General features: G+C 48.3%; 1 protein-coding gene across 1 annotated transcript in view; it reads right to left on the bottom strand.

The window, feature by feature from the left end:
* Positions 1-8,081, bottom strand: part of LOC146019748 (uncharacterized) — a 65,987-nt gene extending 57,906 nt beyond the window's left edge. The window contains exon 1 of the mRNA XM_083152276.1: positions 7,379-8,081. Within this exon, the coding sequence (XP_083008402.1) occupies positions 7,379-7,381 (3 nt within the window). The 5' untranslated portion in view covers positions 7,382-8,081. The remainder of the gene's footprint in view (positions 1-7,378) is intronic.
* Between the last annotated feature and the right edge of the window lie 3,336 nt (positions 8,082-11,417).

Genomic DNA, 11,417 nt, shown 5'->3' with positions numbered 1-11,417 from the left:
AAACCTCCTCTCCTTGCACCAGCATAACCTCTTACTATACACCCACCCCGCATCCTAGCTGTACACCCTCCCCCCCCCCCCGCACCACAGCCTAACTAACCCTAGCCAAACACAACCCCACTGCAGCCTAACCCTAGCCATACACCCCCTTACTGAAGCTTAACCCTAGCCATACACCCCCTTACTGCAGCTTAACCCTAGCCATACCCCCCTTACTGCAGCTTAACCCTAGCCATACACCCCCTTACTGAAGCTTAACCCAGCCATACACCCCCTTACTGCAGCTTAACCCTAGCCATACCCCCCTTACTGCAGCTTAACCCTAGCCATACACCCCCTTACTGCAGCTTAACCCTAGCCATACACCCCCTTACTGAAGCTTAACCCTAGCCATACACCCCCTTACTGCAGCTTAACCCTAGCCATACCCCCCTTACTGCAGCTTAACCCTAGCCATACACCCCCTTACTGAAGCTTAACCCAGCCATACACCCCCTTACTGCAGCTTAACCCTAGCCATACCCCCCTTACTGCAGCTTAACCCTAGCCATACACCCCCTTACTGCAGCTTAACCCTAGCCATACACCACGTTAATGCAGCTTAACCCAAGCCATACACCCCATTACTGCAGCTTAACCCTAGCCATACACCACTTAATCGCAGCCTAGACCTAGCTATACATAACCCTACCGCAGCCTAACCCTGGCCATACACACCCTGCAGTATACTGTATCTCTAACCATACAGCCCCGCGTAGTATATCTCTAACTCTACACACACTCCACCCCCGCAGGATAACACCCCCCACCCCACCACAGCCTAACCACAACCCCATTGCTGTAGATCTAAAAAAATACCTCCCTTTCTTCCCGCAGGATTACTTTAACTATACACCACCTCCCCCCCCCCCCCCCCCCCCCCATTGCCTAACCATAGCCAAACACCCCCCAATGTATATCTCTAACCATACAACCCCTCCCCACAGCATAACTCTGACTATACACCCCACTACAGCCTGGCCTCAGCCATGCCCAATCCCATTACAGCCTAACCCCAGCCGTACACAACCCTTCAGCCTAGCTATATTCATATAAATACCACACGCAAACCTCTAACCCAGAGCTGGCCCTAGGCATAGGCAAAAGCCTAGGGCATTTGCAATGTCTATGGGCAGCACACCAGTCACCAAGTCTCATTTTCACAGCAGTTAGCAAACTAGAAGCTCCTGACTATTTTTATCAGCTGTCACCTGTGCAGAATCACCTGTGCATGTCACTCCTATACTATTTTGCCCTGTTTCCCATTACTGCTCTCTCAGCCTGTCCCCCTACCCACACTACAACTACTTCAGCCTGCCCCTGCTTCCCACTACTGCTCTCAGGTGCCCCCTGCTTTCCACATTACTGCTTCCAGCCTGTCCCCTTATCCACACTACTACTACTACAAAATGTCTCTGCTTCACACTGCTGTTCCCAGCCTGTCCCCCTATAAACACTACCACTACACCAGCCTGCCCCTGCTTTCCACTACTGGTCTCAGCCTGTTCCCGTATCCACATTCCTACTACTACTAAAAAATGCCTATTCTGTCAACTACTGCTCCCAGCCAGCCCCCTTATGCACACTACCACTACCCCAGCCTAACCTTGCTTCACACTACTACTCCCAGCCTGCTCTTCTCCAGGCCTCACCATACAGTACCTGTCCTAACCATATCCCCCGCCTGCAGCACATAGCTGCAAAACGGTCTAACCCCTTACCTCCAAAATATTCCCTTCTAACTTAATAGATATACAGTATCCCTGCCCCATCCCCTGGGACTTACACTACCCAATATGCCGCCCACCCGTCCCAGCTACATACACTGCACATCCTACCCAAAGGGATCCTAGAGACAGAACCCTGGGCCAAATACTTTCCACCCCATTTTATTTTTCTCATGATGGTTCCCAATGTGCTTTCATTTTATTTCTGTGGGGGCTAATGTTTAATGTTGCTTTTTCCCTGTTGGGTCCACCAATGCATATAATTGTTTTCTGTGGTTGCCAATGTTTTTCAAGGGTCAGTGTGTTTGTGTATTTTCCTGTGGGGCCAATGCTTTTTATTGGTTTGTTTGAGGGCGAATGTGTTTTTTTTTAGCTGTTGTTAAATGTATTTAATCTGTACGTATGTCTGAGTTGCACTGCCCATGCATCCTGATGGTGTTTGTACAGAGTTGCAGAGACGCACACACTTACAAGTTTATTAGAACTGTGTTATGGTTTCCTAGGCAGCTTCAGGGAGTTGGCTATTATGTTACCTAGTATGGGTGTCTTATTGGATTTATGTGGGCAAGTTGCTGAAAGTGATGTCTTACAGAGGAGCTGAATTGCTCACATTGGGGCCATACTAAGATGGGTGATCTGCACATAGTATAGGCAGGTGAAAGTTTCAATGGTGCGTCTGATGATAGCTTCTAAAGATGCATGTAATTGTGACTGTACACACTGACAGTGGGTGTTTCAGTCCTTCCATTTTTGGACGCAAGGATATACACCAGGGAATAACACTGTAGCAGCATCACCATAAAGTTGCAGATGCAACTGCAGCAAAAGATACTAGGAAGGCTCCAACTTGTAATAAGACCATATTAGTATGGATCCCACCCCCTATAACAGACCCCGCCCCCTCAGCAGACTCCGCCTCCAACAGGGCTGCTTCCATAAATTTCCCGGGCTGGTTTTCAATCCCAATCCGCCCCTGCACACAGACATACATGCAGAGACAGACACACACACAGACTTGCAATATACACACACAAACATACATGCAGAGACAGACACACACAGACATGCAATACACACACACACACACACACAAACATACATGCAGAGACAGACACACACAGACATGCAATATACACAAACACACAAACATACATGCAGAGACAGACACACACAGACATGCAATATACACACACACACACAAACATACAGGTAGAGACAGACACACACAGACATGCAATTTACACACACACACACACACACAAACATACATGCAGAGACAGACACACACAGACATGCAATATACACACACACACAAATATACACGTAGAGACAGACACACACAGACATGCAATATACACACACAAACATACATGCAGAGACAGACACACACACAGACTTGCAATATACACACACAAACATACATGCAGAGACAGACACACACAGACATGCAATACACACACACACACAAACATACATGCAGAGACAGACACAGACATGCAATATACACAAACACACAAACATACATGCAGAGACAGACACACACAGACATGCAATATACACACACACACAAACATACAGGCAGAGACAGACACACACACAGACATGCAATATACACACACAGACATACATGCAGAGACAGACACACACACAAACATACACGTAGAGACAGACACACACAGACATGCAACATACACACACACAAACATACACGCAGAGACAGACACACACAGACTTGCAATATACACACACACACAAACATACACGTAGAGACAGACACACATAGACATGCAATATACACACACAAACATACATGCAGAGACAGACACACACAGACATGCAATACACACACACACACAAACATACATGCAGAGACAGACACACACAGACATGCAATATACACACAGATATAGCACAGCTCATAATGTCATTTTTCAAACCTATTATGTGACGTGACAGTTAGGAGCTGATTGGCTGGTACTTTATCACTCCCCATTTTGTCACTTTACAAGCTAAGTATGACTGGCTCTCTGAGAGACAGACACACATTTTCTGTCAGTAGACTTTAATAACAGAAACTGTTAATAAATAAATAAATAAAATAAATAAGTGTGGTTGTAGATTTACTAAGCTCGGTGAAGTGATACAATCGCTGGTACTTTATCAGCTCCTACCTGTCAAGTTAGTGGCTGGGTTCAGGGGCGTAACTACACTAAGGCAGCCACCGCCAATGCTTGGGGGAGCGAGTGGCAGCGCTGTCTGTGTGGGCGCCAGCATTCAGCACTTTATACTGCCGCTGCCCACCCCGCATCCCCGGCATAGATTCCGGTCCAGTCCCACCGACCGTCAACTGGTGGCTGGCTCAGCCCACCCATATCAATGCTCGTCTGGCCGGCTCACGATGTGACGTGCTGGCGTCACACCATGCTCTCCCCCGCCCTGCGCTGTACTCCTCCTGAGTCAGTACAGCGCAGGGCGGGGGAGAGCGCGGTGTGATGCCAGCACGTCACATCCCGAGCCGGCAGAGTACAGGAGGAGGCAGGAGAAGATGCAGCTGCTGGACTGGAGATACCTGCGTCCCGCTACTGTCTGCATCCCCACTTCCGCACCGACGCCCACCCCCGCACGCTAATCGGGAGCAGGAGACCTCCACATGGGAACGGACCCATCTCCTCAAGCAGCCTCTCCATTCAATACTGGCTGCTTGGGGCTCGCAACATCTGCTTCTTCTCCCCCTCGATCTGTACCACACCACCGCAGAGGGCAGGAGAGTAAGCAGTGACAGCTGACGGACAGTGCAGTCTCCAAGCAGCAGCATGTGCATGGGCCAGGTCAGTGCTGCCATCCCCCGTCACCCCAACCTCAGTGTCCCATTATCTAACTAACAATGCCCTTTATTTAGCACAGCACCCCCCCCCCCCAATCCCCCCATCCCAGTGTCTGTCACCCGGCCCCCTCCTTCTTTTCCCGGTGGGATAACTGACCCCATCCCACTGCCCTGTTCTAGCCCACAGTTACAGTGCCCCACGGACAGTGTTCCCAGACTAGTGATTGCCCCTTCCATCCCCATTTTACTGCCCCTCTTCCCATCCAGGCCAGTGCCCTGCAAATATATTACCCCCTTCCCCATCCAGTATATATATATATATATATATATATATATATATATATATATATTTTTTTTTGTGTGTGGGGGGGGGGGGGGGGGGGGCGCCACAATTTTTTTAGCAGGGGGGAGCAAAATTTATAGTTACGCCACTGGCTGGGTTTGAAAAATGACAGAGCTGATTGGCCGCTGATAAAGTACAAAACACTTTATCACTTCATAATAATCCCTGAGGGTGAGATGTACTAAGGCCAGGGGCGGGCTGGGCCGGGGGGCAGGGTGGCACATGCCCCCCCAGGCCGGTGTGACTAGGTGCAGGCTGGGCCGCTGTGTGCATCTTGCACACGCTGCCGCAACCCAGCCGTCACCTCGGCAGCCGCCCGCCACCTCCGTGTTGCACTCCAGCATCCCCGGCTTCCTCCTGGCCGCAGAAATGTAAGGCGCTACCCGCAAGTGCGGATTAGGGTAGCGCTGGCGCGCTATTTAAATAGAACCCCTTGGCGATGAGCATGTACCCTGGCCGCCCCCTGCCAAAAAATCCTCATGGAAACACCTGCCAAGAAGCATGTAACCCCTGGCAACAAGTCATATACTTCTGACAATGAACATGTAGGTAAGCAGCAGTTATATGGTATAATATGTAATTGCCATTATTATGTGTAATGGGCATTACGGTATTGGCATTATGTGTAATGGGCTTTATAGCATGTGGCATTATGTTTTATGGGCATTAGGGTGTTGGCATTATGTGTAATGGGCATTAGGGTGTTGGCATTATGTGTAATGGGCATTACGGTGTGTGGCATTATGTTTAATTAGCATTACAGTGATGGCTTTATGTGTAATGGGCATTACGGTGTGTGACATTATGTGTAATGGGCATTACGGTGTTGGCATTATGTGTAGTGGGCATTACGGTGTGTGGCATTATGTTTAATTAGCATTACAGTGATGGCTTTATAATGGGCATTATGTGTAATTGGCATTACGGTGTGTGACATTATGTGTAATGGGCATTACGGTGTTGGCATTATGTTTAATTAGCATTACAGTGATGGCTTTATGTGTAATGGGCATTATGTGTAATTGGCATTACGGTGTGTGACATTATGTGTAATGGGCATTACGGTGTTGGCATTATGTGTAGTGGGCATTACGGTGTGTGGCATTATGATTAATTAGCATTACAGTGATGGCTTTATAATGGGCATTATGTGTAATTGGCATTACGGTGTGTGACATTATGTGTAATGGGCATTACGGTGTTGGCATTATGTGTAGTGAGCATTACGGTGTGTGGCATTATGTTTAATTAGCATTACAGTGATGGCTTTATGTGTAATGGGCATTACGGTGTGTGGCATTATGTGTAGTGGGCATTACGGTGTGTGGCATTATGTTTAATTAGCATTACAACGATGGCTTTATGTGTAATGGGCATTACGGTGTGTGGCATTATGTGTAGTGGGCATTATGGTGTGTGACATTATGTTTAATTAGCATTACAACAATGGCTTTATGTGTAATGGGCATTACGGTTTGTGGCATTATGTGTAATGGGCATTAAGGTTTGTGGCATTATGTGTAGTGGGCATTACGGTGTGTGGCATTATGTTTAATTAGCATTACAGTGATGGCTTTATGTGTAATGGGCATTACAGTGTTGGCATTATGTGTAGTGGGCATTAAGGTGTGGCATTACGGTGTGTGGCATTATGTTTAATTAGAATTACAGTGATGGCTTTATGTGTAATGGGCATTACGGTGTGTGGCATTATGTGTAATGGGCATTACGGTGTGTGGCGTTATATGTAATGGGCATTACAGTGTAAATTTTTGCAACGCGTGCGTACTTTCCCCTTTTTCTGTTGTATTTGTGTGTGTGTTTGTGCGTGTATGTGTGTGTGTGTGTGGGGGGGGGAGGATTGTTTAATCCTGGCTGCATACTAGAGGGAAGAGGGTAGGGTGGTGAAATGATGGCGATGGTGATGGGCCACTTGCTTGTTTTGCCCCCCAGGCTGAAAGTTGCCAGCCAGCCCCTGACTAAGGCGAATACATACTGGCCGATTTTGAGCTGAAAGCCGCTCAAAACGCCAAGTTTGAACGGGTTTCAGCTCAAAGCCGCCCAGTGTGTATGGCCCGATGTTGGCGATGAGCGGTAATGTGCTCCCGCATCATCGGTGGGAAAGACATTCAGCTGCTGGTATAACCCCCCGCTGACGGCGACGGGCAGGGGGAAAGCCGCTCTGTGTGTATGCACCTTTAGCTTTGAAAAGTGATAAACCACCAACCAATCAGCTCCTACCTGACATTTTTCAAACACAGCCTGTAGCACAGTAGGAGCTGATTGGCTGGCTGTTTATCACTCTCCATTTTATCACTTTTTAAGCTTAGTACAGCTGGCCCTCTGAGAGAGAGAACTCACAAACTCCACTCAGATAGGGTCCTGGTTTAGAACTGAAACCATGAACCACTGATCTCCTTGAAATACACAGGATAAGACACTCACCATTGATGTCTCTAGATGTACGTCTTCTAGGCGTCACTTCCTCACAGCTACTGAGAAATGTCAGGTGTGTCCCTGTGTTCCTCTGTGTCCCTGTATTCCTCTGTGTCCCTGTGTTCCTCTGTGTCCCTGTATTCCTCTATGCTGCTGTATTATACTCGGTGTCACTGTATTCCTCTGTGTCGCTGTATTATCTCTGTATCGCTGTATTGTCGCTGTACTACCTTGTACGACAGAGAAGAATCACAGAATTACTTTCTCTTTCAGTTTGGCCAGTTTCATGTTGTCTGCTGTCTCCTGACAAAGTCCAACATATTTTATACCATACTGTGCAGATACAGCTGCTACCTGCAGGTGGCGCCAACATACAGGGGAAGCTAAATATTGGATACTAGGTGATTCATCGCGCACTACAGGCGCTCTTCACACCGTCATAAGGGGCTGCTCTCCCTTAATTTGTGAACATTTGTATATGAGAAAGATGGTTAGAATTGTATGACAGATGCCTGTATTGCAACTTGAGTTATAGGTGAAATGTGTTAAATAGATAGCATATGATGTGGAAGGGGGTGTGTATTGTTTTGTTTAATTAAAATGTGGTTACAGAGTAAGATGTACATTGATAGTGTGGAGGGTACAGTGACATTTGAGGGTGTGGGGGGTGTGCGTGTTGTTTAGGTGTGTGTGTGTGTGTGTGTGTGCAATAGTATAGTAGGGTGTTTTTGAGTCAGCGGCTCCCCACTGGCGGAGGTCACGACACAGGAAAACAGGAGGCTGGGTAGTGATAGGGGTGTGTGGGCATAAGGGGGACTAAAGAGGAGGGTGGGAGATACTGTGCAGCTTCTGCCAGTGGGTGAGGGTCCAGCGTGGCAGCACAGGAGTACAGGACGGTGGCCCTGAGTCAGTGTCTCCTCCTACTGGGTGGGAGTTAGGGTGCATGAGAGCAGGAGGTTGGGCTATGAGGCATGATAGGGGAATGTGGGCAACACAGCATCAGCGACTCCCCAGTGGTGGAAGTCACGGTTCAGGAGAGCAGGAAGCTGGGTAGTGATAGGGGTGTGTGGGCATACGGAGGACTAAAGAGGAGGGTGGGGGACACTGTGCAGCTTCTGCCAGTGGGTGAGGGTCCAGTGTGGCAGCAAAGGAGTACAGGACGGTGCCCCTGAGTCAGTGTCTCTTCCTACTGGGTGGGAGTTAGGGTGCATGAGAGCAGGAGGCTGGGCTATGAGGCATGATAGGGGTATGTGGGCAACACAGCATCAGCGACTCCCCAGTGGTGGAAGTCACGGTTCAGGAGAGCAGGAGGCTGGGTAGTGATAGGGGTGTGTGGGAATAAGGCGGAGTAAAGAGGAGGGTGGGGGACACTGTGCAGCTTCTGCCAGTGGGTGAGGGTCCAGCGTGGCAGCACAGGAGTACAGGACGGTGGCCCTGAGTCAGTGTCTCCTCCTACTGGGTGCGAGTTAGGGTGCATGAGAGCAGGGGCTGGGCTATGAGGCATGATAGGGGTATGTGGGCAACACAGCGTCAGCGACTCCCCAGTGGTGGAAGTTACGGTTCAGGAGAGCAGGAAAATGGGTAGTGATAGGGGTGTTTGCAGGGCCGGCTCTACCATTAGGCAGCTTTAGACAGCTGCCTAGGGCGCCAAGATCTGGGGGGCGCCACCAAGTCTGCCAATTAAAAAATCAAGGATGTCTCTGAAGTTCCTTGTTGTACTTAATGCAGATGGCTGCTGTGGAACCTGTAAGACTTCACCTCTATACTTTCCCTTGGGGCTTACTTCCGTACTTTGCTGCCCCCTCCTTCTTGTACTCTGTTGTGGGTGGCAAATGCAAATGGAGACTCCAGGGAAAGCAGGGGACTTTCACTCCATTCCAGGGGGCTGGGAGGACCACACATTTTTTGGTAGCCTCCCTGTCATTCTGGAATGTTAGGCAAGTATACTTTAAAGGAGTTGGAAAGTGGGTATTGGTGGCAGTAAGGGGGGGGGAATAGGCTGAAGTTTTCCCTAGGGTGCTGAGAAGCCTTACACCGGCAAGGGTAGTGTGGGCATAAGGGGGACTGAAGAGGAGGGTTGGGGACACTGTGCAGCTTCTGCCAGTGGGTGGTGGTCCAGAGTGGCAGCACAGGAGTACAGGACGGTGGCCCTGAGTCAGTGTGTCTCCTACTGGGTGGGAGTTAGGGTGCATGAGAGCAGGAGGCTGGGCTATGAGGCATGATAGGGGTATGTGGGCAACACAGCATCAGCGACTCCCCAGTGGTGGAAGTTACGGTTCAGGAAAGCAGGAAGCTGGGTAGTGATAGGGTTGTGTGGGTATAAGGGGGACTAAAGCTTTTGAGCTGGTGCAGAGGAGGGTGGGGGACACTGTGCAGCTCTAGCCAATGGGTGAGTGTCTAGCGTGCCAGCGCAGGAGTACAGGACGGTGCCCCTGAGTCAGTGTGTTCTCCCACTGGGAGGCCATAAGGGTGCATGAGAGCAGGAGGCTGGGCGGTAAAGCATGATAGTGGAATGTGGGCAACACAGGGTGAGCGGGTCCCCAATGGCGGAGGTCATGACACAGGAAAACAGGAGGCTGGGTAGTGATAGGGGTGTGTGAGCATAAGGGGCTTGATCTTGTTCAAATGGAAATCTTATTTTTTCTTTCTTTATTTTCTATTTTCTTTTTCTCCGTATGAAAAAGAAACAAAATGGAATATAGTGTAGTACGTTCTTACAGGATCATTAGTTTTTATGACCACCACCTTAAATAGAAGTGGGTTTTTACTAGTTTAGAAGGGTAGCGTACCCTACTCACACCAAAAAAAGAATGTGCTCCTCACATAAAGGTTTCTTTTATCTGTAGACAGGACCGCAATTCGCTTCAGAACGATATGTGTCCTCTCCTGCCGATGTTTCCTTCCCAGAAAATGGATATACCTTCACCCAGTGTGTCTCAAAAAGATATGGCAGGGGACGTACCCCACTTGCACAACACAGCGTAGTTCCAATCCTATCTCGGTTTCTTTAAACGTGCCTTCCGTCTGGTTCAGCTTTTCTTTGTTATATCAATGTACATTAACCAATTTTAACAATTTTAACAATTTCATTTCTTAAAAAGACAATTTAAAATATATGGCACAGTGGGCCAGAACAAACTGCACAGTAAAGATGGAAAAACGTAACTTTGTTCAGGGGATCAGGTCCGGACTGATACCTCTGAATTGGAAGTAAAGTGCATGCAGTAGTACAGGTCTCTGAATAAGCCCCAGACTCTCCACCAACGCGTTTCAACCTTGACAGCTCTTCCTCATGATGTGAGAGTCTGGGTCTGCAACATGGGTTTTTATACCCTTAATAATATTCCTCCCCTTCCTGTGGGAGGGCTTGGGACACGAAACCGGAAGTGTATAAGAAACGCTATAACAGCTTATTTGATACTAATAGCTTGCTCAATAAAAAAACACACATTGGTGTTGTACATATAATAAATAGTTTCCTTAAGCCTGGTGTTAATACTCAATCTAGCAACACTGTATTGATACGGGGTGGAACGCACGCGTCACCGGAAGTCCAGACGTGACACGCATCCGCGTCACCCTGGATGCACGATGACGTCGGCGGTCATGGACTGACATGCTCCGTTTCCTTCTGGATTAGGTGGAACGCATGTACTAATGGAGGCGGAAGTCCCCGCTCTCCTTCCTCAATTAGAACACTTAATGATAATATGAAGAAAACATGAACTTTTAAGAAGACAATATTAATCAACAAATTTAAACACACTTAATCGTCTTTGGGGAGCAGTTTAAGTGCTTCCAGAATGTGTTGAAAGGCTCCTCAGCTCCCAATGTCTTTCGCCACATAACCTCGGATAGATATGATTTCAGCTCATGTTTCGCTGTTTCTCTTTGGCGCATGTTGCGCCATTTACATTGGCCCCATGATCTCTCAATAGTTTGCATGTGCACCCGTGTTGCTGGGTCGATGAAATTGTATATGTGATTCACAGTAAAATGGTGGTATCCTGCCAGTTCTAACTGTTATGCTATATGCCCTCCAGCAGTC

Source organism: Crinia signifera, chromosome 7 (genome assembly GCF_055691185.1).
Source record: "Crinia signifera chromosome 7, ASM5569118v1, whole genome shotgun sequence".
In the NCBI taxonomy this organism is placed as follows: Eukaryota; Metazoa; Chordata; class Amphibia; order Anura; family Myobatrachidae; genus Crinia; species Crinia signifera.
This window is presented reverse-complemented; position numbering and strand designations above follow the sequence as displayed.